The sequence below is a fragment of the Sphaerulina musiva genome (genome assembly GCF_000320565.1).
Source record: "Sphaerulina musiva SO2202 unplaced genomic scaffold SEPMUscaffold_3, whole genome shotgun sequence".
Taxonomy (NCBI): domain Eukaryota; kingdom Fungi; phylum Ascomycota; class Dothideomycetes; order Mycosphaerellales; family Mycosphaerellaceae; genus Sphaerulina; species Sphaerulina musiva.
In genome coordinates this window covers 954,244-981,958 of record NW_016017385.1, presented here as the reverse complement: position 1 = coordinate 981,958, position 27,715 = coordinate 954,244, and the positions used below count along the sequence as shown (strand labels likewise).

Below are 27,715 nucleotides of genomic sequence, written 5' to 3'. Positions count from 1 at the left end.
GCTTCGGAGGATTGTTCAAATAGACAAACGAAAGATGCTTCGACGTTAGCACGGATCGTCCGCTGGTGCGCACCACGATCTACCTAAGTGGCTACCAGGTAGGTTACATAGTGCTAAGCGATGGGCGTCGCAATGCGCTAGTTGACTAGCACATTTCCAGCCTTCACTAGGAGGTATTGTTATCGTGCAATCGTGCATTGTGTACAGTACCTTACGGTACTTGGTACCTCCTACTGTGATCAGTGTGATGTGATTACGGGTAATCACAAGAACGAGCCTGTGAGCCCGCTAGCCACGCCACCGGTCCGTTATCAGAGACACTACTGTACTAGGTAGGTAGTGCCTGTCCTGTGTCAGAGGGTCGTGCTGGAGGCCCTGAGGAAACATTTAACTTTGTCCACACAGGGAACCTCTTTCAGTAATTTCAAGTCATCTGCAAGACGGCAAGCCAGGAGGCCCAGGCTATCCTCCATACTTCAATCAAGGGTTCAAGAGCATCCCAGCCGGCACGCCGTCGGCAAAGTAATGACAGCTGGGCCACATGTCGAATTTGACCAGCATCTCTTGTGCAAAGTGAGTTTTGTGGAGAGGGCACATTTCGCTACTTGAGGGCAAACCAGCAACAGGCTCATCAACCAGTTCGCATCGCACCCTGCAGAGTGCGAGCGTGTCCCCTCGACAGTCTCGATTCCTTCGCGCTGATGTGATTCACATGTACCGGAGTACTAGACATAAGCCAGCCGCACATCGCGCTCGATATTCTGGTCGGAGTAGGCCATGACTTCGAGGGGGCATTCACGGTCCATTCGGTCTGTCTCCGCGACCTTTATTGAGCCAATGAAGTACAAGCTGGGGATATCAGGCCCCCGAGTGCGACTTGAGAGTTGTACGGAGAGCCGTAGATTTCGCCTGCCGTGTGTAGATTGTGCGTTCCATGAAATCAACAGATGTACATATTGTATCATGCATGGGGGTAAACGATGGTTGTACTTAGGGGAAATGAATACACATCCCATGACCAAGCGAGAGACGAGAGCAAAGGGCTAAGGTAGGTACATTAGTTCTGACTAGGAGGTGATTCTATGTAGGTGGTAGAACTAGGTATGTCAAGCCAAGCCACTGGGGGCGGGCAGACATCCCATGATCCCGATATATCCGGCGTCACTGTCCTTCCTTTACAGGCTACAGCTACCTTACTCAGGTACTACAGTCTACCACTTCTCCAGCGTCGTTTTCGTGAGCAATCGCGTCTCTTGTCGATAATCACCATCGTGAACAGGCTCAAGGACTCTCTTTAGCCTGTACGAGCGCACAGAGTCCGTATGCTGCCATTTCGGCTCAATTGCTGCGATACCTACCACGAAAGACTTCCATCTACTAGAGTGAAAGTACAACGACATCAAGAATCCTACCTTACCACAGCTGCTCATCACCGTGACTACATGTAGGCGTGAAACGAGGGGCCTACTGTATTTTTCTTGTTGCCCTCGGCAAAATGGATGACAGCTAAGGTAAGGTACTGTAAGGTATAGCATCCGTCAGTCTGACAAACCCCACTTCTGCAAGAAAGAGCTCCGCAATATGGCCCAGCGCTTGACATTTCCTACCTCATACCGCCAACGTCAATTCACTTGATTTTCTTTGCACAAGATGTCTTTTGACACTATACCCAGCCATGCTTCGCTCAAGCCCAAGCCTTTCAAGGCCGAGGTCAGCGAAGAAGACCTCGAACACTTCAAGCAGCTGCTTAAGCTTTCCAAACTTGGACCCAAGACCTACGAGAATCAGGTTGCCAATGTGAAAGACTACACGCACTTCGGCATCAGTCGCCAGTGGCTGAGTGATGCTAAGGAACATTGGGAGACCAGATATGACTGGCGTAAGACTGAAGCTCGAATCAACAGCTTCCCCAATTTCACAGTCCCGATCGAGGAGGACGGCTTCACCTTCGATGTCCACTTTGTTGCACTGTTTTCGCAAAAGCCAGATGCGGCGCCATTGCTTCTATCACACGGCTGGCCTGGTTCCTTTCTGGAGTTTCTGGGTGCCTTGGACATGCTGAGGACGAAGTACAAGCCTGAGGATTTGCCGTTCAATGTTATTGTTCCTTCATTGCCAGGTTATGGCTATTCCTCTGGACCACCACTTGATAGAAATTGGACCACGGAGAAGATGGCAGCTGTTCTGGACAAATTGATGGTGGGACTTGGCTTCGGCAATGGCTACATTGCACAAGGGGGTGATATTGGAAGCTTCGTGTCCAGGGTTCTAGGTGTCACCTCCGAATCCTGTAAAGCTGTGCACCTGCATCTTGTGATAGGCACACAGGGCGAAGTGGACCACCTGAGTGATGCTGAGAAGAAGGGAGTGAAAAGAATGACGGACTTTTCCACAATGGGCAATGCGTACGCCCGCGAAGTAAGTTAAGCTGCATTCTGATGGTGTGCTGCCGAACTCGCTGACAATGAATAGCATGGTACACGACCTGCGACCATCGGCTTGGTCTTGTCTGCCAGTCCGCTGTCGCTGCTAGCATGGATTGGCGAGAAATTCCAACAATGGAGTGATGAGACGCCGCCAGTAGACGAGATTCTCGACAGCGTCACATTGTACTGGTTCACAGAGTCGTTTCCACGAGCCATCTATCCATACCGACAATTCTTCGGCGAAAAGCCAACCTTCTTCCACAACAACCCTGCGTACTATATCAAGAAGCCAATGGGCTACACATGGCATCCAGAAGAGCTCGCACCTGCTCCCCGAGATTGGGTCGCCGAGACTGGCAACCTGGTCTGGTTCCGCGCACATAACGAAGGCGGCCATTTCGCAGCTATGGAGAAACCAGCACTGTTCGTCAAGGACATGGAGGATTTTGTCTCCGAAGTGTGGCCCAAGGCGAAGTGAGCGTTGTAGCAAAATGTATTGTTTTCGTCTCGGCAAATCGCGATATTACTCGTCCCAGATGCGGCCTACCTCCGCCTAGACAGCGAGTACTAGAGGAAAGCAAAAGTGTGAGTTTTCTCGTAGGATTCCTGGTCCCGTAGAACATGTAGTGGTTGACGATAGACATCACGTCTCTCATTTCTGGTGCATGTTTTACATTGAACATCAGGTGCGCCCTAACAAGAGCTTCTTGGTCATGATACGAGAAAAGGACGAGGTCCTCGATGTCATCGTCTGAGCACAGTGAGAGATCGACGAGGCGGGCATGGCGGCCTCTATTCGTTTCCTTCCATGGCAGGAGCAGACATATGATAGGTAGAACCTTGGAAGTGTGGATCTTACCGAGCGTATATTGATTCGGGATGATTTCGATGTGTCATGAGATTTCATGCTGTAGTATGCTGTTATGCCCGGGTATCAGTCAAAAATTCTTCTGCTGCTGTAGACGCGTCGTGGGCGCGACTGTAGCCTTCCTCACTGTTGCAGTGCTCGCAGCAGTACCGCTCTCGCTGAATCCTACGTCGCTGGTCGTGATTATCTCTTTGTCCTCCTGCAATCCACTGTTCTGGTGTTCTCTGTCGCCAATTCTCTCCAAAGCTGCACTACCGAATCTCTTCATAGTCGTCTTCAGGAACCAAGCAGAAGGAGGCCCCAAGCACGCTCGCAGCATTAATGAGCAGAGCAACCCAGCTCACGGTGCACAGAATAAAGGATTTGTCCAACACCCAGCCGACAAAGAAGCGGGCATCGTGCTCGTAAACTCCTGCCTGAGCATGCCCATATCAGCATGTTGTCTTCACCTCACAGAAACGTGGTAACCACCTACCACAAGCGACATTGCAATCAGCTGCGTCAAAGCGACCACAGCCAGTAAAGGGCACAACAATCTCCAGCCCACTTCTCTCGTGCCTCGTCCTCCCACCAAGATGGTAATGTATGCCACGACACACGCCAGCAGCAGGACGACCGAGAAGTTCATGAAAAATCCCGTACTGCGCCATATCGAGCAGAACGACCTGTCGTCGCCGCGGCAGTCGTCATATTGTGGAAAGGGACTGCATCGGCCTGTAATCGAGCTGCATCTTTTGTGGAGGCCAAGCGTGATACGAATCGGTTCACTGCCTTCCACCGGCGAGTAGTAGCTGATCCAGTTGGGCAGGGCGATTGAGGCGATCGTGCAGCCTACTGAGCCCAGGAAGACCCAGAGCGAGATCCCGTATACTATTCTGCGTGTCATGGTAGGCGGATATAAGGGGGTGTGCGCTCGTATCGTCGTGACGGTTCGTATGAGGGCGGTTGGTATGTTGCGTATCGTTCAGTAGGACTCTCTAGGACCACACCGAGCGGCAGTAATGTGTTACTGACCGCCTTGTAGCATGAAGAAAGTAGTAGGTAAGATATGCGTACATAGACCAAGCGCCGAGTGAACTGCTGCCTCTTCTGCGGCTAGCAGGCTCCACATCTCGAGCGCTCCAGCTTCCCTGCTCAACCACGTCACTACCTCCTACTACACACAACTTCATGTATCAGGCCACTACTGGAAATCACAATTTCACTAATTCCCCTGAACATACATGAGTAGGTATCTGACCTTTCTTGTCCCCCGAAACCGATGGTACCTTAAACAAGACACGCTACTGAGGGGTGACTATACAAATGCGACGATTGCGAGGGTTGCTTCTCGACTGATCAACGACTGGGCGCACGTGAGACAGACAATATACTAGATATAGCTTAAATATGGACCCGTTCAACTTTCTTCTGCGTACTCAGGAGACGTACTTCCATTCTGCAGCGAGATCCCATGGCTTGAGTGATTCACTCTTCATATGTATAATGTCAGCAGGCAGTGCCAAGCCAAGTCCGAGGCGAATATGATGATAACGTGCAATACATCTATAGACTATGGATAGCTTTCAACTTTCAGGTTATGTGTTGTGTATTGAGCTCACTTAAGTCGTTGATGACGCTATCTCCGACGCAGCCGCGAGCATTGATTGGCAAAGGGACGTAAAGGGTTTTTTCTCTTCGAAGCCGAATGAATTCTTTGGGAAAAGAACGAAACCTTCTTTGCATGGGTCCGCCTCACGAGTCGCCATTTGCGACGTATCACACCGTAAATACATGTACTTTACCACAACGCATCGCCGTCGTGGTGAAAACATAACATACGTTATCGTGCGCGACTCGCTTGCGTCGACGAACATCTCCTAATCCGCAATATTCATGGCCTCATGAAGCAGCAGCAGCAGCAGCAGCAGCAGCAGCGTCATCATTTCCCAACACCCGGGCGCGATGAAAGAGAGCGACTACTCACCCAGCAGCACCGCCGCCGCCAAGGCAGCCAAGGCAGCTAATGGGCAGCAACTGGCATGTCGAGAGTGCCAACGCAAGGTAATGATCACTAACCACAGAACGTGCTCGCAGCTGGCCACTACTGACGACACGCACTGTACAATAGAAGATCAAGTGTGACCGGACGCACCCATTGTGTGGGCAGTGCGAGAAGGCCGGTATAGCATGTCACGCTTCCACAAGAAAACCACGCGCCAAACTCGGCAATCGTGCCGTGGATGCAGAGCTGCGCAACAGAATCGCGAAGCTGGAGAAGCTGGTCGAGAGTTTTGCTGACGAGGACGGCAAACTGCCCATGCCGGATTACAGCAGTGCGGGCGCCGCCAGCATCAGTCAGGAGCAACATGCCTTGTTCGGCACCTCTCCAACAACACAGTTCACACCCACTCGCGCCGCAGATGCTGCCTCTCCGACGAGTCCGCGAGAAGCGCCCTCGCCAGACACGAGTAGATACGTTGCCGGGAACTTCTGGTCATCACTTACTGCGGAGGTCAAGGCTTTAGCGGATGCGTTTGAAGAAGACATCCACAGCGATGAAGATGTCTGTTCGCCAGAAGCAATGCATCCGGCTGGACCTCATGCTCCTGACTCGACCCACAACTCGGAACGGCAGTACGAGCTGATATTTTGTCCACCTGGAGCTCTCTATGTAATGCCGGGAGCGACGACGGAACCACCACCCTCTATTAGCAGGCGGCTCCTCTCTCTTTACCTCCTCTACGTTGAACCCCAAGCGAAGCTCTTCCATGTCCCCACCCTCACGGCTCTCGTGCACGATGGCGAAGCCTATCTTGGTCGCGCGCCGGATGCTCTGTGCAATCGTGCTTTGCGCGCGGCAATCTACTTTGCGGCCGCCAATGCTATTACTGACGAAGAATCCGAGTCCTACTTTGGCAAGGCCCAGTCTCGCCTCGTGGATGAGTACCGCAATATGGTTGATATCGCACTCTATCAATGCGACCCTCTCAACACGACGGAGATAGCTACGATACAGGCATTGGTAGTCTACGTGGTAAGTATGGGGTAGAAGTCCTGGGCTAGAACTGTGCTGATGATTGCAAGTCCTCCATTCGCATTGTTGATCCGAGCCGCAGAGCTTGGTCTATGGTTGGCCTGCTGGTCCGAATTGCTCGCGCAACGAGCATACATCGGGAAATCCCTGGAGAGTCTATATATCTCGCAGAGCTTCGCCGCCGATTGTGGTACAACATTGTGTTCATAGATTCCTACGCATCGATCGATCGCGGCTCGGGTTCTGCAATACATCCAGACACCTTCACTCGAATCCTGCCAAGCGATGTCAATGATGTCGACTTTGGACCGGACAGTGCATCACTCACGCCACGTCAGAATCAAATCACAGACATGTCGCTTGCTCTCGTGGTGATGGAGGCCTCTTCGGTGACACTGCAAATTTCAGCAATCGAAGAGTCCGGCTCCGGTCAAGGCTGGCAGCAACGTCTCGAGATTGCATATGCGTATCAGAAGAAAGTCGCCCAACATTATCTGCGACATTGCAATCTGGCAATACCCGCGCACCGGATGATCGCAGACATAGGCGCCGCTTCGTGTCACGCACTCATTCTGCGAGCTGTGCGACCAATGCAGCATCACCCCTCGAGCGTGCCCCCTCGAGTAGATAGTCCCTGGGTGATGAATCTTGCCCTGAACATTCTGCGACATTCAGATCAGTTGTGGGTGAGCACATCTGGACTTTGGCGGAAGATGCCCTGGGTCCCGTGGCAGGCCCTTGCCGTCACACTCGCGGGTCTATGCTCGGTCCGGGGCAACGCGTTGGCGGACGAAGCGTGGTCGCTCGTCGATAAGTGCATGGCACGCTATGCACCGGACGTAGCTGACACCAAGGATGGCATGCTCTGGAGGCCCTTGGAGAAGCTCCGCATCAAAGCTGAAGCCTTCAGGGATGGCTTGGATTCTCAGACTGTATCGACAAAGTTACCACTGCCTACAGCCGCCCAGCTCGACTTCTCTGGCATGTCCAACGCGCAACAGATGCCCGTGAACATGACTCTCCCCGATCTACCGGACACCGCTGTACTCGACTCGATGTTCGACTTGCCCCCCGACATTCAAGCTTCACTGCCCAACGACACATCGTGGCTGGATTGGGAAGCCGTTTTACAAGATATGGACCAAATGAGAGCAGAAGATGTACAGTGGATGTGAGCGACTTTTTTCTTCATGGCCACCACGACTCTCATATTTCCCGAAGTAGCACGAGCTGGCGTTTTGATTTATTCAATCCTCTCTCTCTCTCTCACACACTCACTCACTACCTCGAATTGTGGAAAGATTCAAATGAGACCCCAACTCTCCAAGACCTGTGTGCGTGCCTCGCTACATTTCTATAGATAATAGCCTTCAAGCACTACACTTATCGACTATATCATCAGATTACCATTCTCATGATGGCACTTTTCTTACCTATCGTGTACAGCAAGATATCGTCACATGATCACTTCCATTCAACCTATCGTCCTCGACAGGCTCGTTCAAGCTATCGCTGATATCACTAGTGACCTAACCACCTGTCCAAAAGAGGTTAAGGTAGATACCAACGAGAAGAAGAAGAAGTCTTCTAATGACTTACCTGTGAAACGGGAGTGGGGGCTTTGAGGTTGATTAGATTCAGCTCAGTCTTCTGGACGTAACCTTGGACATACAAGTAGGTAGCTTCACTTGAAAGTTTCTTTCTAGCAGGCATCGTGGCGAAGAGCTTGGGTCGATATATTTTGAAGCCTTGGAAAGAAAATAGATGAGCTAAGGTGTAGTCGGTCATTGGTTTCAGCAGCGTGTTGAGTACATTGCTGTCTGTCGCAAGTGTGCAGGGACATGGAATCCATGTTCTACATTAAAGTATCTCGAGAATGAATACGCGTCGCCCCAAACGGTACAATCGCCGTACATGTACCTACCTATGTGACGTGGAAAGATGGCTGAGTGGCCGAGTAGCTCCGAAACATACATGGGGTACGTACATCTCTTATTCGTAACTGCACACTATACCACCGGAGCTGTACTTGGTTCAGCAAGCGGCTTGCTATGCGCACAATCGTCCTCGAGGACATAATACATGTAACATTCTCTTCCCCGATGCTCCCAAAGATCCGTCCCGAGAGATTCAACATCAGACATTAACATATCATCACCCATTGAAGCTGAAAGTGAAATCCCTCGCGTGGTTGTACAATCTATCTTAGTCCTCCGCAGGACTGACATTGGTGCTTTTCGATGCTGTTCGTCGTTGCCAGAACCACCCTACAGGTGCGACTGCAGACTTATCTTCGCCCTTCTTGGCCACATTGAGCTCGGACTCTGGTCTGTCATCTGCAGGAGTCCCTGTGCCGGACGACACCTTTCCAGCAGGCGCCAATGGATTCGAACCTTCCGCGAATGGCGTTGAAGGCTGTGAGAACATTGGACTTGCGATGGCTGGCTCTGAAGGCACCTTCGCAGCCTCCACTTTCTCAACTGCGAGCTTGGCTTCAGTCTTCGCAGCCTCAATCTCGGCTCGCATGCGAGTCATGGTCTCTTCTTGTCTGCGCTTCGAGACGGACAACGCTTTCTTGACCTCGTCGAGTTCTTGCAGCGCTTGTGCTTCTGCTGTTTTTGCATTGACAAGTTCAAGTAACAGAGCCTCTTCAGGGACCACTTCGTGTTGTGTTGTGGCGAAAACGTCCTGTGTGGCGAGCGACGATGTACGCTTCGAGAATCCTCGTCGTCCGACAGGCGCAGCGAGCTGCTCGCCGGCGGGTGGGACAGATGATGGCGATGCTATGTCTGACTGTGAAGGCGATGTAGCAGGAGTGCCATCTGCCGACGCAGGCTCTGTTCGTAACGTAGGCAGCGGCACATCGGTCGCAGGTGGAGATGTGTTCCGCAAAGATTGAGACCTCGTGTTATGCACAGACGAGCTTGAGTCGCGACGACCAAGCCTCAATTCTCGTAGGCCACCAGGCATACTAGAAGTGCTGCCCTTCCTGCCCTGCGGATTCGAAGCATCACCGCTCTTGCTCAATGTCGGTACTTGCTGCAAGCTCTCTGACCTGTATTGACGCTCCTTGCGCTCGATGCTCCGGGTCTGGGCATTGAGCTCGCCAATTTTATGTTCTAGCCTTTGTCGCGCCTTGAATTCATCAGCTACTCTCTGTCTCAGTTCTTTGACTTCCGAGCGCAGGTCGTCCCCTTCCTCCTGAAACGCGATGACGGCGGATTGTGACGCCTCCAGTCGGATGGCTAGATCTCGTGATTGTGCTTCAGCCACAGCTAGCTCTTCTCGTGCCCGCGCCAGAGTGCTTCGCAAGTTTGCTTTCGTTTCCAGGCTCATTGAGAACCGGACACTTGTCTGCAATCGTTCCTGCGCTTTCTCAACGAGCTCTTCCATTTCGTCCCTTTCCGGGGGCTCTTTATCTGTGCCGTCAATGTTGAGCTGAGTGAAGTCGCCCACACTCAGAGGTCGGCTTGTGGGCAGTGGCACCTCGAGTGGCGACTGATTTCGGGGTGGGGGCGGCATTGTCTTCCTGCGGTCGGTTTTGTCTTTGCGCAGCTTGGCGACCATTTGCCTCATGATTTTGTGATCTTCACTTCTCTCTTCGCGTTCCTTTTGTAACATTACGGCGAGCTGTGCTTGTTCCCGTTGCATTTCGCCCATAGCTGTGAGCAAGTCCTCGATTTGAGCTTGCAGGTCTCGTTGTTGCGAGATGAGGAGACTTGTGGATTGAGGGTACATCGAGTCTGCTTTCGACTTTGTGCTGATGCTGTCGGCTATACTCTCACGCATTCCTTGACCATGAGCGAGGGGAGTGTCAGGATCTGTCATAATAGTCGACGTCAGGCTCACTGCACTTGACCCGTTTGTAGATCCACTATCACCGCTGCTCGAGCTGTCGTGGGCATCGTGAAGTTCGGTTCTGCTGGGACTACGCCTGAGGAAAGTTGACGGTCTACCAAAGAAGCCGCCGCGCGTCTTATCAGCCGTCTCGGGCGACAGTGTCGTTGTGCTTGCGTTGTGCGCGTGGTTCGTGACCGTCTTGCTCGGTGTTGCAGCGTGACCAGGCGCCCATATTCGTCCAAGGAAACCAGAAGCCGCAGCCTGTACGGTGGGCAGAAAGCCCGCGCTTTGTCCCACCGCCTCTGAAGACTGTTTCTCGAACTCCTTTTCCAGTTCAGCTAGTCTGGCGAAGGTAACGATGTCGCCCAGCGATGTGAAGTCGTCAACTAGCTCGTCTGCATCGCCAGCATAGCAGTTCCACATCTCGCGACCAAGAAGTAGGCTCATAACTTCTTCGAACTCATCCGTTGCCAGCATTCTCTCCTCGTGCCGCCTCATCAAGGCAAGCGCGACTCGCATAACCGTCTCATTGGCACCCTCAGCGAAGATCACGTCGTAAATGCGGAACAGCAGATTCAGAGGACAGGTGACTGCAAAGCACGATAAGAACCATTGTGAGAGATATGCTGGTTCGATACCGTGTTTCGCGAGATGTTCCTGCAGTTTCGGGTGATGCTGCTTGAGAAGTGCTGAGAATTGGTAGATTCGCATATGGAGACCAGAAAGTGACGGCAGGAATGAGGCTCGCAACGAGAAGTGGTCCATCAATCTGGCAAGGGTCAGTAATGCAATGCTCAACTCATCCTGTAGTGCTGGCAAGACTCACCGAACAAGCACACAGAAGGCATCCCGCTCACCCATGTTCATAAGGAGCGGTCCAACCAAGAAGCCCAGTCCTTGACAGTAGCCAATGTCTTTGTCGTGCAGCGAGAAACACTTCAGCACTCTCCCCAGCATCTTCTGGCCGTCGCCGTCTGCATCTCGGAATAGCTCCACGCCAGGGAAGCTGCGGCCAACGTCCTTGTTGATGATGCCCTCATACGAACTCTTCTCGTGGATGAGCCTCTCGTATGAGTCTTCTAGATCTCTGTCCCGCGCGCCTGACATGGATGTCCAAACCACGCCTCTCAGCGGAGGCGGCACTCCGGATCTTATCTTGGTGGTCGTCAGGGTAGGCAGACGCAATGCTGTGCTGGAGTAGTCCTGAACAAGTGCAACCCAAAACTCGAGCTCGGTCATGGGCGGTGTCTCGTTCGGCGAAGGCGGAAAACGGGTATCTGAGGCTAGGCTGTAGCGGATCGAAGGCATCTCGCTGGTGGCCACGAGCCTCTTAAGCTGGGCCATGCTTGGTGGTCGACTATACGCTCGCGTTTTGCGACGTAGAGGCTTACTCGCAGAAGCCTTGGGATCTGCTGCGAACTTGGCATTCTCTTGCTCCAGCCTCGCCAGCAGGAATGCTGTAGCATCATCTTCAGCGCCCTCCTGCGCAGCCTTGTCCTCTTTCTCTTGCTCTTCAGTCTTGTCTAATGCCTGCCAGTCCACTTGCATATCCTCTCCGGAACTATCGCTGGTGCGATTGTGGGGGTCCGCACTACTGCTCCTGCTCATACTCCTGCTGGGAGGGGTGAGAGGAGAGTCCTCCAAGATTTCGATACTGTCCATGGTAGCAACACTCTGGCGATGTGAAAGAGTGTAATCGTGTGGAAGAAGGTCGGTGTTCCGCCTCCAGGCGTCCAAGTCGTTATTTTCCCTACTCAGCTCCACAGCGGACATGGGAGGATCTCTGCTATTTTCATCGGAGTCGAAAAGAGTAGTGGGTTTATCGGGAGCAGCAAACTTGTTCTGCAAGATGTCCAGACTACTCACTTTCCGCAGATGTCTCCGGGTATTGCTCACGCGTGGAGTGGCAAGTACGTCCTCTATGGCCTCACTGCTGAGGTTATTCCAGTCCATAGACGTGTCGGAGAGGGCAAAACTGGCCATCGAGTCACGCGTCAGGTCGTGTGGAGTTGACGGCGTTTGAGGGTCCGTCGGTGTCTCCGGCCTTGGGGAGGATGACGACGAGGAGGACAAGGCGCGGTCGTCCAGGGGCTCGCCATGAAGCGTGATGGTCTCAACGAAGGTAGGCTTGGCCGCCTCTTGCGTGGGCGTCGAGGACGTATCGCTGTCGCTGGTGGTGCTGTGCTGTGGAGTGCTAGGTCTGAAATGCTCCTCTTCGTCCTCGTCTTCCTCTTCCTTCTCCTCCTCCTTCTCCTTCTCCTCCTCCTGGTCGTCTGCTTGCCTCATCTCGTCAGTCTTCTTCGCCATGACCGACGCTGCTGATTGCTCGTCGTGGTCGACGAGGTCTAGGCGCGTCTGGAGCGTCTCCATTGTCGCCAGCGCGTCGTTTGCCATCGTCTCTGCTGCACCCGTCGGTCTTTCGACTGTTGTGAGCTCTGGACCAGCCTGAGCCCCTAGCGTCGGTGCAAGGATATGCGGTGAAATAGCGGTGCCTATCATTAAGAAGTGCACGGTCAATGCTGCTCCTCTTCCCTAGGCCCCCCTCTCTCACGCTCGCCGTTTATTATTGAGTAGAACAAAGAATCGATCAACGAATGAATGAACGAACAGTCGTCTCGCAGCCAAATGAGTGCAGACTGCCAGAGCTACTACTGCGCTTTGCACGGCAAGACCTGTGAGTAGAGGTGGACGTGAAACACTTTCGGATGGGACCTGAGGTGCTAGCGCCGTCCCCTCAACTGCTAGTGCGCTGTACCCCTTGAATCCTAATGTCGCGAGAGCATGTGATTGCGCGTGAGCTTCATCAAACTCTCGTCCTCCATCCCTACCTTATTCTCTCCCTATTCTCTACAACATCCTATGACCAGCGTTCCTTGATGAGAGGTGCCACCTCGGACCTCACCCAGGACCCGGTGGTCCCTTTCCCTGTCATGCCGTGCACCGCATGCCAGTGCATGGCATGTTCAACGGTCAACCTTTGAGTTTGCGCCAGCAGGGTGATTCGGATGAATAATAATAGCTCAGGCCACGTCGAATCCCCACATTTGCATAGGAGGTATATCCAAATATCTACAGAGGTACATTCTCAACCACTGGCGATCAACAATGTTGGCGTCCAAGACTGTCTAGGTACCTACATGTACTGTTGGTATACACTGCAGTATTACCGCCAACCCGTTTTGGTCATGGTCTGAGCGTTGTCTCAATGGCTGTTCTAGTCGACCTGTTGAATATGTCACACCACAGCAGGCAGCACCGAACGCAGCTATACCGAGCAAGCGACTCTCTTTGCATACATGCATCACGTCAGCCGGACTCCGGTGCACGCTGCATATATTCACTCCTTCTCACAGAAATCTTCGATTCACAGTTCCTCGTCCGTATAGCATGATCCGTCCCGACCGTCCGCCAGCAGCCTTGGTTGCCAATGCTCGAGAATGCTCAACTCAACTGACTGCAAGACATCCTCTCTTGGCTTGGCTTGAGATGCTGGTCATTCAAGTGAGACACACTCGGCTACAAGATGCAGGACACAGCCCAGTTGCTTGCAACCCAAGAACAGCGATGAAAAAGCGGACCCTAAAATGCGATTTCCAATTCGTCCTCTTCTGAATCGGTGCTAGAGGCTCCCTCAAACGCAAGATGCATTCAGGTGCCCAGGGCGCGCGGAGCCCGATAGGCCAATAGCTAGTCGACAGCAGAGAAGCATCTCAAGGGCATTGTCGCGATTGAGATGGCTGAATCGGGAAAAAAATGTCAGACGGTCCTAAGCGCTATACCCGCTAAAGGCATATTTGAACGATCTTCCCTCCATAGCTGATCTTAGGAGTATTGGAGCTAAACCCAGGACAACACCGATTCTGCTCTCACCAAGAAACGTCCTTGACGATGGCCACCCTTTACAGCTCCAGATCGCACTCCGAAAACACGGAAAAGATTGCAGCGGACATCACTGCAGTCCACAAGGCGCAAAGACCCGAGAACTGGACTGTTATACTTGTCTCAGGCGCCTGGCACGTCAGGTTCCACTGCGAGCCGCCCACACCCTATTTCAAAGATGCCGGCTACAACTACATCCCATTACCACTACCCGCAGCTGGTGGCAAGACGAGCACACTAGAAGAAAACCTCTCGGCAATCTCCTCAACCATTGCTTCCGAGCTCAACAAGCCTGGTCAACAAATCGCAATCATCTTGCAATCCGCAGCAGGACTGATAGGCACAGAGGCCATCAACCGCATCCTAGCCTCCCAGCCGTCCGCGGCTGAACGCATTCGCATCATCTACCTAGCTGCGATATTCGAGTACGGCCCCATTGTAACTCACCTTGCTTCAGCAGGACACCTCCGAATTGATGATAAGTTTGAAAGCTTTTGGTGCGATACAGGCTACGAAGCGTTCTATCGAGACGATATGACCGAAGCTGAAGCTCAGCCTTATGTAGAGGCGCTGACATTTCAGAAGATGATTGGTGCAACCTTGAATCTTAGTTCGGAGGCTTGGAGAGCTTGCGATTTGACGTCTGTCGTTTGTTTGAAGGATAAGGTGGTTCCGTTGGAGTGGCGTTTCAAGTTGGCAGAGGAGTATGGGATGAGGATTGTGCAGATGGATACCGGACACTGTCCCTTTGTCACCAGGCCGCGGGAATTCGCTGAGATGGTCGACGGTGTAGTGAGGGAGGGCATGAAGACGAAGACCGTGACATAGTGGCATGGAGATAGTCGTCGTGTGCTGCTCGCTCTTGAAGGAGCTTACTTTGGTATCACAACGCAGCCGGTACAATATATAGCACATATATGCTCTGGCTGTTACTTGTTGTCTCTTTGCTGAATGCTAACGCACGATCAAGACACTCAGTATAACCACATTGATGCCATCTAAAATGGTAAAAATGTATTTTGGGTAATCGAACTATCTCTTCGCAACGAGAGCGAGCGGTTATTACTGGCAAATTCTCTCCGTGATTGAGAGCATCTGTCTTGATCATTGAAAATGGTCTGCTGGTGACGGTGGTGAAGCAGCCAATCAAGCATGGCCTTGGCGCCTCCCACGCCGACATCCCGATATTCCATCCTGAGCACACCAAAGCCGCAGACACAACCACATCCGCCGCACACACTCTCTCAAACACTCTTCCGTCAACCCCCCAAACCACCGTCAAAATGGAGAACGAACGCGGAGAGCTCGTCGACCTGTACGCGACTGCCCAAATCTATGGACCTCGTCCGAGAACGGCTCACTAACATAATTTCCTCCAGTTACGTCCCACGCAAGTGCTCTGCCACCAACCGCATCATCAAGGCCAAGGACCACGCCTCCGTCCAGCTTTCCGTCGCAAAGGTCGACGAGAACGGCCGTGCCACTGGCGAGAACCAGGTCTACGCCCTTTGCGGCTTCGTCCGTGCCATGGGCGAGAGCGACGATGCGATGAACCGACTTACACAAAAAGATGGTTTCTTGAAGAACGTGTGGAGCGCTTCCCGATAGATTGTGGGCGGAAGGTGAAGAGACAGGGAACATAGAAGGCGCAAGGTGAGGACGCACATCAGCTCAAAAAGCAAAGAGGGAACATATATCAATGTCGTCTAACGGGTGATGCGTCAGGACATTACTGCTGACGGCTTCATGCTTGGCGTATGGTGTACTCGGGATCGACCATGCGAGGATATAGAGAGGCATGGAGTGGCCTTGCTTTAATTAGCTCAAGGCCTAGCGACACAATGAGTGCGCTGCGGCGCAGAATGCCAAAAGAAAACAGATTCCCCAACGACCTACGACGTATTCCGGGCCATTTCTTATCTCATTTTCTCGATATCTCGTCTCCTTTTTTTCGTATGAAAAGTGCTGATAGCAACACATGGCTGTTTACGGCCTTCTCTTTCCCTCCTCATTAAGGTGAGTTGGCCATGAAAGAAGGAGGAAAGGCGTGAAGTCTTGCAGGTGGTTGGCTGGGATCTTTGGAACTCGCCTTCATTCTTCTGCTTGACTTTGCTAGCCTAGAACGACAAGGCGCCTTGAAAAAGCTGCAGCCGTTGAGATCATTGGCTGTGGTACAGATACGGGCAGGACATAATTTTCCAATCCACTCACCCTACAATCCTACCTCGAGCTCTCAGAACTCAACAAACAGACCTTCATATCAATCATTAGCAACATGTGTTGAAAGTTTTTATCATTGGCAAGAATAGCGTATTGGCAAAAACAGCGCAATGTCTTGTAATGCCATGCAATTTTTCCCGGTCTATATGCTTTCTGGCCCCCATGAATATGATCACCCGAAAATCTTCAAATATTACCAGTAGGCACCGCCTGACTTTTCCCCAACGCCAACCTCTAAAGTCCCCGTACGCCATCTCAACCGCAGCCCTTATGCAAGAAATGTCGCCAAGTCACCAGTCTACACATCCGACTTCGCACCTCCACCACCACCACCACCACCAGCCTTCCTCGCCTTAAACCACAGCGTCGGCAAAATGCAACTCGAACAAGTCAACAGAATCGTCAAACTAATACAAAACCCCCAAATAGATTTCGTCTCATAGCAATTCGCCTTGGTAAGACCAGCCCAACCTCCCAGAGCCAAAGTACTGCCGGATTTTCCAAAATTTTCCGTGAGAGCTTGAGTGAAAACCACGGTGGAATGAGCGTTCCCCGCAGCGTTCAAGTCTGCTGCAGCGGAACAGTTTAGGAACGAGAGAGGTTTACCCATGACGACCGCGACGACGATGAAGGCGAGGAGGAGGAAGAAATCCGTGGCGGTCATGATTAGGAGACCGAGGTTGGCTTGGGCGTAGAAGAAGGGGATGCTGATAAGGCAGTAGAGTGCGGCTAGGCATGTCTGGAAGTTGGAAGGTCAGTGGTGATGAGTTGAAGCGAAATCGTCTGTGTGTATGCGAGGGGGAGGGGGAGGGGGAGAGAGTGCCACGTACGACGACGAGTGTTCCGACGATTTCTTTGGGCGGCTCGACACTCGAGCCGATAATTTCTGCTACGAAGTTGGCTGTCATGCCGACGATGGCAATCATGCAGATGAGAGATAGGCCGCGTACGAGGACGAAGGTCTTCGCCAACGGCGCAGCTCCGTATTCTGGGACAGGCATGTTGGTTGGCTTGGGGGGTGTTGATGCGGGATGGATAATGACAATATGCAGTGCTTTTCGCGATCGACGTTTCTGTATAGTATGCGTGGTTGTCGTCGTCGTCGTCGTCGTCGTCGTCGTCGTAGTGATCCCTGCCAGCGGGTGATCGTTATTGTTGTGATGAAGCTTGAGTAAGGTAGCAGCAATAAGAAGCAATGCAGGTGAAATACAAGGAGAAAGCACAAAGGAGAGTCGTTGGAAGCGTTGTTGTGATGGAATGGCCCAGTTCTCTAGGCCGACCTTGATTGTACTTATACATCAACCTGCTCTAAAATCAACATACAGGACGCATTGACAATCTTGCACTTGTTTCTTGTCTTGCTCAGGGCCTAGACTTGGTATAGAGTGGTTTCGTGGCACTCTGCAACCAGGACGTCTCAGCCAATGAAGGCCGGCGGCTAGTAGGCGCGTAGCTGAAATAGACCCTCCAACGACCACGCCCAGCATTGTAGAAACATCTTGATATGGTAAATTCTCGCTACAGGAACTCGTCTGACAGTGATGTGTCTAGACCTGATCTTTGAAAAAACTGGTTAGATTCCTTTGACGAGGCGGATCATCGTAGGCGAGCGTCTGCGGATGTCTGAAGATCTTCCCCACGCGCGGTGCAGGTGGCTGAGCATGCGTCAGCCGCCGTGAAGCTATGTAGTTGGCCGACTGTGATGGTCGATGATACGGCCAGGCTCGCGATGTGCAATAGATAGAGAGTCGGTTAGACAAAATGGGAGAGAACAGATGAGGATGTAAAGCTTCACTTTCCCCTCTTCCTCGCCAAGCCGCTAGGCGGTGACTTCAGTCAACAACATGCCCATCACCCAGTCCATTTCAATGGATCGATACCAGCACTTTTTCACGAGCATGGGAAAAATCTGTTTGTCCCAACGAAAGCTACTCTGTAGGCAGACAATCAATGCAACTCAATTGTACACAAACAGCGATCAGGACTGCCTGAGTCATCAGGCAACTGCATTCAATGCCTGGCCAATGGTTCCATTCTCGATCCTTACAACACTACTGCAAGCTACCTTACCCTCCTAGTACATCTATCCAAGGGCTTCATCACGCAGGGCTTCTCGATCAGACTGCTTTCAGAGTAAGCAAATGTGTTGTATGCCGAAAACGAGCACACAATGTCAGCCGGAGTCGGGGAGGTGATAGTACATTTCTAGGTAGCAATCAATACTCTGCTGAAGATTCATGCTTGATGCATATATATATATATATATATATATATATACATATACACCTAGTGTACTAGATCAGTCAAACTGCTCAGGCCACAAATCATTCGAAAGAGGAAAACTACAATCGAGATGCCGTACATTCATCGGTTGCCCACGCATCTATCTGGTGCAACACTTCCTCCGCTCTTCACACCTCAACAGCCTACAACACACTCATCGGCAACCAACACATCAGCGGCATCGACTTCATCGGGTCCGCCAAGCACTGCGATCACAGCGACTTCACAATGAGCCTGTCTGAGATGTGCTCTTGACTTTTTGTATGTCCAATTGCCCGCATGTGTTGCAGGAGTAGACTGACCAGTATCAAGCAGGGCCATCTTTCTATCAGGGAGGATGCATGAGAAGGGATTCTGGAATCGTGATTCGGCGCTACCGCTTATAAGTAATGAATGTGGAGACATTTCGAGATTTGTGCAGCAAGGGTATCAACAATTCCCAGTATACCCCCATCCAAAACATTGAAGTCGTGCAAAGTATGCCCCGGCGCGCCATGTCGGAACGCCTTCGCTTCGCTGAACAAGGTTAACAATAACTTGCCATACAGGTCTTGCATGGTGTGTCAGCCTAAGCATGCAGTGTAACAGGTTCCAGTACAGATTCATTGTACTCGCTCTCAGTAGCAGCTATCGTGCTAGGTGCGATGGAGTTCGCATCAAGCATGCTGCCTTCTTCTTGGACTCCGCCCGTAGTGGAGTCTCCATCGGCCAGACCACCTATACCGAGTCCACTCTCGTTGGCGTCATCAGCTGCATTTGGACCAGCTATGCCTCCCACACTGATGTCAATGATATCGGTGTCTTCTTTCAGCGCCGGCGGCCGTTCGCGGCGCGCTCGTGCTTTCTGCAATGAAATAGTCTTCTGGTTGTAGGTGGTCGTGACAACGCCAGTATCGTCCCGATCGATAGTGGCTTTCATGAGTGCGGCCATCCATAGTCGGCCTTCTTGCCGAGAATTCACAGCGAAGTAGTGCACCGCAGGTTTCGTGAAATTGACACCTTTCGACAGTCCAGCCTTGGGCGGAACGAGCTTGAAGATAAACATGCCCTCCCCTTCCTCGCCTTTCTGAGGCGGGTGGTCTCGCAGATCCTGCTGCGCCAGTGTCGGAGTTGAGCCGTGCATAGGACTGGTAGGGCCATTACTCGCCCCTGTCATAGTCGCGTGCAAGCCGGTAAGCGTCTCATTGTGAGCAGGAAGCACTCTGTGAAATGCTATATCTATCAGTCCTTTCTCTTCCGTGTCCTCGTCCGAGTAGTAATAGGCCAATCGGCAGCCCTTCAGAACAAATAAGCGGGTCTTCCAGGTCGTCATTAGGGAGCCGCTTTTCTTCTTCATCCAGCCGGAATAGTCGCATGAAATCATGGCCTCTGTTGGCGTTATCTGCGTCAGCCCGTTGGTGTAAGCAGATGTAGCTTTCTTGGTCTTCGTTCTTGCGCGCGGTCTTTTCACGGGGGGAGGAGGCATCAAGTTGCCAGCTGATCCTGTTGATGCGCGTGAATAGACGTCCGACTTGGTGAGATCGAAACTCTTCCCTTCGGTGCTTGGCGTCGAAGAGCCTGTTCTGGTGGGCGACTTCAACGAAGGATCGGTCTTCGTCGGTGATCTCTTTTCATCCTTGGTGACAGCATCACTAATCGATCGCAGTCCTGTCATCTTGGCTTTCGCAGAAGAAAACATGCTCAAGTTGACCCGTGGACTTGGTTTGTCAGAAGCAACTTTGTCACTCGAGGCTGTGCTGCCATTATCATCGACCTTCGTAGGGCTCGCAGCAATCGCATCCAGCGACTGGCCGCTTTCATGATCTAGTTTCGTCACGATGGGATGCATGGGGCCGAGTTTGCTCGCGGGCGCGGTGGCTGATCGATGACTCCCAAACTTGCTGTTGATTGCGTTCATCGCATTGGAGTGGTAATAGGATGGTCCAGGCGAGCTAAGCACTTCCGGACCCATGTATTGGGAGCTACTGGGCCACTCTTGAATGGGGCCGATTGCACTAGAATGACTGATGGAGGTCGAGTTTCGCTTTGAGACCGTTGATATACGTGACCTCGTGTCAGCTTCATTCGACGAGAAGTAGCCACGATCGAGGTCCTCGGGCGAAGCAGGTGACAGGACGCTCGATTTGGCGTCCGGAAAATGCGAATCAGTGCTGGCATTGTGCTTGTGTCCGTTGGCATGCTGCCCAGGTTCCCATCTTTGGTCGAGTGAGGGCTTCTTCCGATGGCCAGTGCGAGTTGCGCCGTCCGTGACGGTGGAGTCGATACTTGAGTGCCGCCTAGAATGGTTCAAGTTGCGAATGCCTTGCGCTGATGGGCGCTGGGTAGTCTCTCTCGGCGCAGATGTGATGGCCTGCAGAGGCGACATGCCAGCGCTCACACGTCTGGTGCCGCCCGGCACATATGGCATCTGTTGCTCGGGCAGAGTCGTACTGCGAGTCGCCGGTTCGTCACCGCTGTTCCGCTTGGATGTACTAAGACCTCGAGGTAGAGCCGGTCCGCTGATTGTCGAGCCGCGGTTCCTGGCCACAGTTGAGGCATCGGTGGCGCCCTCTCCGGCGTCTGCACCGAAAGAGTACTCAGAATTGCTTCGATCTCGCTCAATCTCTGGCATCACACTCCGCTTCGTTTCGTCTTGCAACGCTTTGATCTTATGCCATGTACGCAACCTCCGACCAATAGCCCCCAATTCAAACTCCTTGATGAACAAGCTGTTTTGGTCCATTGCGAGCAAGACCTCGCCACTGATTTCTTGGTCTCGAAAGACATTGCAGTGCGACTTCTCCACGCCATTATCCTCAAGATACTCTGCCACACGGTCTGGCCCCCAGGACATGACCTCCTCCTCCGTGTGCAGTTGGTGCTCCTCTTCATCAGTCTCTGTGCCAGCAATGTATGATCGCCGGTATTGTTGTTGCGCCGAGTAGACACTGCCCAAAGTGTCCCGTTTGTTGCCATTAGCATATGACGCGCGCGGCGATTTCATATGTGTAATGTGCTCGTCAATTACAGACAAGGTCTCGCTCATAACGGGCGAATCAGAGGTTATGGTGAAGCTTCGGCCGCCGGTTGCGCTGCTACTGGATGGTAAAGATGTTCGGAGAGCCGTTGACAGCGACGGAGTCTGCGCACTGCTGGCTGGAGGCCCGAGAGATTGCGTTGCTGAGGCATCTCGCTTTCCGGAAACAGTCGCAGGCATAGTGCCACTCCCGGTCGCAGATTGCGCGGTAAGGACTGAAGCTGCATCACTGATGCCCCGCTTGTGGGTGCTGTTGCTTAGAGTGCCCTTGGGGGCCGGAGTGGTATATACTGCCATAGTAGTCAGCACCACCCTAGCCTCGATACTGATGGTGAAGCACGGCAACAGCACAACTTGGGGGTTGGAAGGGTCATGTCACCTACCTTCAGGAAAGAGGCCGCTGGTGCCGTTGGTGAGATGCTTTCCTAGGAACCTATGTGCTGTCAGACGACCCTCGACCGCGAGGCGCAAACCGGAAGGCAGTGGAAGGCAGACTTACCATCCGTCGCCGAAATCGTCGTCCCTGCCACCGCATTAGAATCCGCGTGTCCAAGACATGTTCAGGTGCAGTGGTAACCATCAGAATGCAGACGTAGACGCACCTTTCTATCAGTTCGATACGATCACCCTTGGCCAGGCTGAGTTCGTCGGGGCTTCTCGCCTGGAAATCATGCACCACGAGCAGGATCGAACCAGCCTGCGCGTTGCCTGCCCCATTCTTTGCCATCTTGGGGCCCGGTGAGGTGTGCTTGCCACGTCCGGCGAACAGCTACGCGCGAGGTTGTCGCGCACCAGTTGCTCGCTGTATATAGTGTAGTACTGTAGTGACCAGTGTCCGTCTGCTGTCTAGGACGGCTGCGGGGCGGGTGGAGCAAGTTCCAAGATCGCAATGATCACAGCTTCATCACCACCGCCTGTCTGTTGCACTCCGGGATGTCGCCGCATCGGCGTGCAGGCGAGGACGAGGTCGGTCGTAGGTGTTGGGGAGGAAGCGTGGTGATGGTGTTTATGGTGATGATGATGGTCGGTTACTCGTTCACGGTCGGACGTGCGCCGTCGTCACGGTTGTGTGCTATTGGATCGGTGTTCACTCAGGAACCGGCAATTCGAGTGCTTCTGGACAGCTTGTTGAACCAACTCCGACTCATGAGTAAGCTCGGCGCAGAAGGTACTGGACTAGGTCGGTCGAGACTGGAATGAAACGGCTTGTTCCCACTTCATCAGACAGAGGATGGGATGGTGCAGATACTGTACTGTAGGCAGGTATAGGTAGGCTACCTCATAACATGCATGCACAGCATGTGATGTGCACTCAGACTTCCACGTAGAACAGATGCCCATGCATGCGTGTGGCAAGATCGCTAGACCACCTTAGTCCGCCTTGGTGCTTGCGATTGATCGCCGTCCACCCGGCTAACCCAGAAGCGCCGCTTCTCACGTCCTTCTCGAAGGACAAACGGCCTGACCTCTCTAAGCGTCGTCTCCTCCAGCTTTTCTGGTGACAGGGCAGCGCAGCGCAGGGGGTGACGCGGGGAGCCGCCTCATCCAGGACCCTACTATCAGCCTGTCAGGTAAGGTACATGTCAGATGTGGAGGGATGGCATGGACATGAACGCATTGGGCTGCTCTCCTGTGATAGCAGCTCCAAGAGAGGTAAATCGAGCATGCGATCGGTGCATTCCCGTCAACCGTCTCTAATAAGCCGAACTATCGATCATCTTTCTTCGCGCTACCTCCCACGCCGCCTCGTGCTCCATCGCACGCGACTGGAATTTCGTCTGACATTCAAAATACTATACCTCCTCCAAGTTGACCTCCGCTGACCTCAACCGCCGCCATTCACAGACGAACAGCGCGTCTGTGGATGTACCTCCACGCATGCCTAAGCGCGTCCTATATAGTGTTTGCAGCCACTACTGTTGTGCAACGACAGCACCCCGAACTTCTGGCGAGCGAGAAGTCACCGCTGAATGAAGTGACACACAGCGGCTCTCATGCGCAGAGTCACCTCGTCGCAGCCTTTGCGGTCTCATGCCTGCGTAGATAACGCGCTGATGGTCGTAGCTGACGAGGTGCCAACGAAGAAGAGGCGAGGAGAGCAGGGCAGCAGCAGTACACACGACAAGAGACGCAATCGCAAACACGCAGGACTTGGGTGGATACAGACCAAAGAGATCAGGTAGATGGAAGACGTGACAGGGGACGCTACTGTCGACGTCGCCGGTGATGTCCAGAGTGCAAACAGCAGCTTGAATGCTGCAACCCCCGGCGAACATGCGAGACGGATACAGCAACCGAGAGGCACGGTGGCGGCTAGCAGTATATACGGAGAAGAGGAAGGAACTGTACGGGACATGAATTCGAATTCGGCAGGCACGCAGTCGTCTTCTCAGCCTGGCAATATATTTCACTCCGGGCCCCATTTGGCGCACTATGCGACAACCGCAGCACTAGGACAACGCAGTCCCCAAGTCACGAATATCAATTTCGGCAGCAGAACTTCCATGGAGGCCACAGGTCTGGTGCAGCCATCGCTGCCTTCTCCAGCACCAAGCGACGAGAATACACAATCGCCGACATTCCCAGAACATCAGATCAAGGCACTCCGGAACCGCGGCGGTCAACGCATGGCCCTCGACATGAGTTATACGGGATTGACCGCAATGTCGAGGCCAGGCTCTCCATTGGTCATGCAGTCGCCCCTTCAGGCACAACAGGCACAACAGGCGCAAACCCAGCAACAGCAACAGCAACAGCAACGACAACATTGGCAGGTCTCTGGAATGCCTCTCAATTCGATGGCGGTCCAAGCAAATGGGCTATCACCACAAACGCAGTTCCTTCCGCAGCCGCAACAGTACCTGCCGAATCTTCAGTCGCAGCATCCTACACAACGTAAGTTCGATCACGCGCCAAAGTGTGAACCACCTCAGTACTTGTAGCTCTAACAGGTTGGAACAGTGCAGCATCAACAGCAGCATCGGAACACACAAAGTAATATTCAGAGAACACAATTCCATGGCCCCGTTCAGCAGTCAAACGTCCAGCCTGTCCAAACGCCCCCTATGCTGCCTTCCAATCATGGCCATCCCCAGGGCCAATCACGTGAGCCGAGGCATCGTCCTGTGGCCTCCAGAATACCCAAGCATATTCTACTCAAGCGGATACACGACGTGGAGCAGGCGATGCAACCTCATTTGCAAGATGTCGACCACGGTCGTCTCACTTTGCTGCGCTACGCTGTTGAGAAAGAGGACTGGTTCTACCAAGTACTCAGTCAGGTGTTTTGTCTGCGTACTGTGATGCCGAGTCTGCTGCCCAAGTCGCTCAAAGACGTGCCTGACATCAGCTGGGACCAGCTTGGCAGTCTCTTGTGTCAGAACACGGCCGTCAACAATGAGCTGCTCACGTTCTTTTCTGAGTTCCCGGAGCCTATCATGGATCTATATTCTGATCCGCACAACGCAAGGGAGGTATACGAGGCGCGTGTGCAATCGATAAAGGTCTTTTTGATGAAGCTGCCTCAGCACTGGGATGGTCTTGCGCAGCGATGTCGCGAGCTGGAGGCTCCTCCACTCGTAGAGGATATGGAAACAATCCTGCATCTTCATAGCGTCGTGCTGCAAAACACATGCTTTCGAGCCATTGCGCGTTTGTTTTGGGGCGTAACAGAGTCGGATGGGATTAAAGCTTTGGAGTCTCTGCATGAATTGGATCAACACAACTGCGTCCATAATCGATGGCGGCGCACTGCACAGGAGAAACAGCAAGCTTATGGGGCACTGAATCTCGTATACAGGCTCTGGAAGACTCACGAACAACGTCAAGAGGAAAACCGCCTCGGGATCGCCTCTCAACCCATAGCACCATTCGCTGTGTCGCAGGACGTCTATACACTCTTTCGGACAATGCCGCGGAGCATGATGTCCCCAGTACCACAACAGATGCTCCACTCTCAGATGTTGCCACAGCAGACACTAAATCAGTGGCAGCCACAGTCCCCAGGACACCAACTACAACAGCAGCAGCGGTATTTGCAGGCAGCGGGTCGCCCACAGAACATCGGCCGTATTCCCTCGTCTCCTGACGCGCAGGCTTTTAGTTCACCCCACATGCAACAGCTGCAACCACCTGTACCGCCCGGACGAACGCCTACTTTGGCCTCGCCTCACACAACGCCGCATAGCGCAGCTTTGCGCACACAGCCTACAGCTATGAGACGGCTTGTCTTCCCAACACAAGCTGAAATCCCACGGGCTCAGCTAACGCACCCAGAACCTAGTCGCTGCGGGCTACACCAAGCACATCTCCGCAGTCCGAACCTGGTACTAGCTGAGCCCAAGCAGGATGCGCCTAGGCTGTATCGCTTTGTTACAGGTTATGCAATGGCACCAGCTACCATCAAGAAGAGAACTCCAGTACAACTTGCTCATTTCGAGATCTCGGACGATTCGTTTGACAAAATTGCAAAGACTATCCCAGCCCCTGCTGATTCAGGGAAACCTAATACGAGAGTCGTTAGCGAGGACTCTTTGATGTATCGCCTACGATGTTGTGCTGTACCGGCAACCGGTTTCACTGACGAGAGCAGCTGGGTTGTTGCCGATAGCTTCTGGCCCGAGTCGCTGTCGTTCGAGCTCAACGGTGTACAGTTATACACCAGACGAAAATTGCATCATGGTCGCTATCTGCCTATTGATGTCACGGAGTACGTCAATCGTGGAATCAACAAGCTCAAGGTCTTTCTCAACCGACCCTTGAGCGACAAACGGAGGTTTGATTTCGCACTCGCCGTGGAAACTATTGGTGTCACGAGCCACAATATCATCAAAGACGGACTGGGTCGCGTCTCCGCCCAAGACTCTTTGGCGACGATCAAAAAAGCACTGTCCGAAGGAGGCACCGTTGACAACGAGGACGAGATTGCAGTGACTTCGAGCAACATGACTATCAGCGTTGTGGAACCATTGTCGCAGGCGAGACTGGTCGATGTTCCTGTTCGTGGTGCTAATTGTCTTCACAAGGACGCCTTCGATCTAGAAGTGTTCCTCTCTGTGTGCAAGCGTATCAAACCGGAATGGCCCACGGTTGTGGATTGCTGGCGCTGTCCCCTGTGCCGAGGTGACGTACGACCGCAAACTCTGATTGTCGATGAGTTTTTGGTCCACGTGCGTGACGAGCTTCAAAAAAGGGGCCTGACGGACACGAAAGCAATCGTGGTAGAGTCTAATGGCAGCTGGAAGCCCAAGAAAGACGAGCGGACCGGAGTACGGTCTGCAAGCTTGGAGCGTGAGGAGGCTGGGCGAAGTGCATCGGCCGCCGCTCCTTCTGCGCCGGTAAAGGCAGTGGAGATCATTGAGATAGACTAGGAGGATGGATTGGGCCTTTCCTTCCACTCTATCATCATCAGCCATGGTTAACTCTCACATCTTCGCTGCCGACGACATGATCCTTGGCAAGCTCCTAGCCGCGATCGCCATCAGCAATCAACTTGTCGCCGCTTGGTTGCCTTGATATATACTTGGTGCGCGAGGCTCGGCAGGAAGGGCTATAGCCAAAAGTGATCGAGACGTCATGGAAACATGACTCCCCAGAGCTCGAGACGAATACTCCACTAGAGTTCGAGTCGCAGTTGAGGTATCAGAATATGGGCTTTCGAAGCATGCAAAGAGGTGGTTAACCAACCGGATGGAGAATTGCACCTCAGTGACGAGTAATATGAAGCGTGTTTGCGGGAGGGGACCTGCTTATGGGAATCTTACGGTACGGACTTGTTGTTTGATTGCTATCAGAGATACAACTTCGCGAGTTTGCTTGAAAAGCTGGCTGCCAGTGCGGAACAGCAGCTTCGGCAGCGTTTCTGGCCACTTGGTGTGGCGTTCATGATTACTTGTGACCAATTCAGGGTTGCATCGAGTATCTTTGAAGATAGGTACCTAACATTAATGCATTGTATATTCCACGACAACATTCCCCATTATTACGTCCACATGCCAGATCTGCATTTGCAAAAGAAAGAGGATGACATCGCACGCCGGCAACGAATCGGTCCCGAAGTACGAACAGGCCCATTCCCAGTTCCCCCGCAACTTAGGTTCGCGGCGGATCATGTGTGTGAACATGTGTGCACATGTGTGTGGTGTTGTAGGGAACACGATTGTGACCAC

The 27,715-nt window shown here is 52.8% G+C and overlaps 9 protein-coding genes across 9 annotated transcripts; 5 read left to right on the top strand and 4 right to left on the bottom strand.

Annotated features, from left to right (window-relative positions):
- Positions 1–1,639: 1,639 nt before the first annotated feature.
- On the top strand, positions 1,640–2,904 carry SEPMUDRAFT_162436 (epoxide hydrolase; the record flags this gene model as incomplete). The annotated part of the gene is made up of 2 exons (XM_016908004.1): positions 1,640–2,418; positions 2,473–2,904. Exons 1-2 carry the CDS (start codon positions 1,651–1,653, stop codon positions 2,902–2,904), a joined length of 1,200 nt encoding a protein of 399 aa, XP_016762401.1. The 5' UTR covers positions 1,640–1,650.
- Positions 2,905–3,305: 401 nt separating this feature from the next.
- Positions 3,306–4,303, bottom strand: SEPMUDRAFT_148046 (uncharacterized protein). The gene is made up of 2 exons (XM_016904666.1): positions 3,770–4,303; positions 3,306–3,710 (listed from the first exon to the last, which is right to left on the bottom strand). Exons 1-2 carry the CDS (start codon positions 4,178–4,180, stop codon positions 3,546–3,548), a joined length of 576 nt encoding a protein of 191 aa, XP_016762400.1. The 5' UTR covers positions 4,181–4,303; the 3' UTR covers positions 3,306–3,545.
- A 789-nt stretch (positions 4,304–5,092) lies between these two features.
- SEPMUDRAFT_148045 (uncharacterized protein) lies at positions 5,093–7,581 on the top strand. Its single transcript, XM_016904665.1, has 3 exons — positions 5,093–5,337; positions 5,405–6,310; positions 6,361–7,581. Exons 1-3 carry the CDS (start codon positions 5,239–5,241, stop codon positions 7,483–7,485), a joined length of 2,130 nt encoding a protein of 709 aa, XP_016762399.1. The 5' UTR covers positions 5,093–5,238; the 3' UTR covers positions 7,486–7,581.
- A 682-nt stretch (positions 7,582–8,263) lies between these two features.
- Positions 8,264–12,811, bottom strand: SEPMUDRAFT_62492 (TBC-domain-containing protein). The gene is made up of 2 exons (XM_016909604.1): positions 10,977–12,811; positions 8,264–10,919 (listed from the first exon to the last, which is right to left on the bottom strand). The coding sequence occupies exons 1-2, from the start codon at positions 12,647–12,649 to the stop codon at positions 8,516–8,518; spliced, it is 4,077 nt and encodes a 1,358-aa protein (XP_016762398.1). The 5' UTR covers positions 12,650–12,811; the 3' UTR covers positions 8,264–8,515.
- A 1,227-nt stretch (positions 12,812–14,038) lies between these two features.
- Positions 14,039–14,857, top strand: SEPMUDRAFT_40793 (uncharacterized protein; the record flags this gene model as incomplete). Its single annotated transcript, XM_016908802.1, has 1 exon — positions 14,039–14,857. The coding sequence occupies one exon, from the start codon at positions 14,039–14,041 to the stop codon at positions 14,855–14,857; it is 819 nt and encodes a 272-aa protein (XP_016762397.1).
- Positions 14,858–15,247: 390 nt separating this feature from the next.
- SEPMUDRAFT_124494 (40S ribosomal protein S21) lies at positions 15,248–16,228 on the top strand. Its single transcript, XM_016901918.1, has 3 exons — positions 15,248–15,344; positions 15,409–15,682; positions 15,755–16,228. The coding sequence occupies exons 1-2, from the start codon at positions 15,313–15,315 to the stop codon at positions 15,635–15,637; spliced, it is 261 nt and encodes an 86-aa protein (XP_016762396.1). The 5' UTR covers positions 15,248–15,312; the 3' UTR covers positions 15,638–15,682; positions 15,755–16,228.
- A 133-nt stretch (positions 16,229–16,361) lies between these two features.
- On the bottom strand, positions 16,362–17,487 carry SEPMUDRAFT_148040 (uncharacterized protein). Its single transcript, XM_016904664.1, has 2 exons — positions 17,080–17,487; positions 16,362–16,988 (listed from the first exon to the last, which is right to left on the bottom strand). The coding sequence occupies exons 1-2, from the start codon at positions 17,248–17,250 to the stop codon at positions 16,548–16,550; spliced, it is 612 nt and encodes a 203-aa protein (XP_016762395.1). The 5' UTR covers positions 17,251–17,487; the 3' UTR covers positions 16,362–16,547.
- A 1,151-nt stretch (positions 17,488–18,638) lies between these two features.
- On the bottom strand, positions 18,639–22,764 carry SEPMUDRAFT_82364 (uncharacterized protein). The gene is made up of 4 exons (XM_016910305.1): positions 22,151–22,764; positions 22,048–22,071; positions 21,932–21,981; positions 18,639–21,838 (listed from the first exon to the last, which is right to left on the bottom strand). The coding sequence occupies exons 1-4, from the start codon at positions 22,273–22,275 to the stop codon at positions 19,101–19,103; spliced, it is 2,937 nt and encodes a 978-aa protein (XP_016762394.1). The 5' UTR covers positions 22,276–22,764; the 3' UTR covers positions 18,639–19,100.
- Positions 22,765–23,356: 592 nt separating this feature from the next.
- SEPMUDRAFT_131969 (uncharacterized protein) lies at positions 23,357–27,511 on the top strand. Its single transcript, XM_016902459.1, has 2 exons — positions 23,357–24,443; positions 24,510–27,511. Exons 1-2 carry the CDS (start codon positions 23,732–23,734, stop codon positions 26,915–26,917), a joined length of 3,120 nt encoding a protein of 1,039 aa, XP_016762393.1. The 5' UTR covers positions 23,357–23,731; the 3' UTR covers positions 26,918–27,511.
- Positions 27,512–27,715: the final 204 nt, after the last annotated feature.

Coding starts and splice junctions, on each gene's coding strand:
- SEPMUDRAFT_148046 (XM_016904666.1), bottom strand. CDS start 4,180: ATGACACGCAGAATAGTATACGGGATCTCGCTCTGGGTCTTCCTGGGC. Junction 3,711..3,769: donor TGATTGCAATGTCGCTTGTG/GTAGGTGGTTAC, acceptor GGGCATGCTCAG/GCAGGAGTTTACGAGCACGA.
- SEPMUDRAFT_148045 (XM_016904665.1), top strand. CDS start 5,239: ATGAAAGAGAGCGACTACTCACCCAGCAGCACCGCCGCCGCCAAGGCA. Junction 5,338..5,404: donor GTCGAGAGTGCCAACGCAAG/GTAATGATCACT, acceptor ACTGTACAATAG/AAGATCAAGTGTGACCGGAC. Junction 6,311..6,360: donor AGGCATTGGTAGTCTACGTG/GTAAGTATGGGG, acceptor GATGATTGCAAG/TCCTCCATTCGCATTGTTGA.
- SEPMUDRAFT_62492 (XM_016909604.1), bottom strand. CDS start 12,649: ATGATAGGCACCGCTATTTCACCGCATATCCTTGCACCGACGCTAGGG. Junction 10,920..10,976: donor GCCTTCTGTGTGCTTGTTCG/GTGAGTCTTGCC, acceptor GACCCTTGCCAG/ATTGATGGACCACTTCTCGT.
- SEPMUDRAFT_124494 (XM_016901918.1), top strand. CDS start 15,313: ATGGAGAACGAACGCGGAGAGCTCGTCGACCT. Junction 15,345..15,408: donor CGCGGAGAGCTCGTCGACCT/GTACGCGACTGC, acceptor AATTTCCTCCAG/TTACGTCCCACGCAAGTGCT.
- SEPMUDRAFT_148040 (XM_016904664.1), bottom strand. CDS start 17,250: ATGCCTGTCCCAGAATACGGAGCTGCGCCGTTGGCGAAGACCTTCGTC. Junction 16,989..17,079: donor TCGTCGGAACACTCGTCGTC/GTACGTGGCACT, acceptor TCCAACTTCCAG/ACATGCCTAGCCGCACTCTA.
- SEPMUDRAFT_82364 (XM_016910305.1), bottom strand. CDS start 22,275: ATGGCAAAGAATGGGGCAGGCAACGCGCAGGCTGGTTCGATCCTGCTC. Junction 22,072..22,150: donor CGTATCGAACTGATAGAAAG/GTGCGTCTACGT, acceptor ATGCGGTGGCAG/GGACGACGATTTCGGCGACG. Junction 21,839..21,931: donor CAGCGGCCTCTTTCCTGAAG/GTAGGTGACATG, acceptor CTACTATGGCAG/TATATACCACTCCGGCCCCC.
- SEPMUDRAFT_131969 (XM_016902459.1), top strand. CDS start 23,732: ATGGAAGACGTGACAGGGGACGCTACTGTCGACGTCGCCGGTGATGTC. Junction 24,444..24,509: donor GTCGCAGCATCCTACACAAC/GTAAGTTCGATC, acceptor AGGTTGGAACAG/TGCAGCATCAACAGCAGCAT.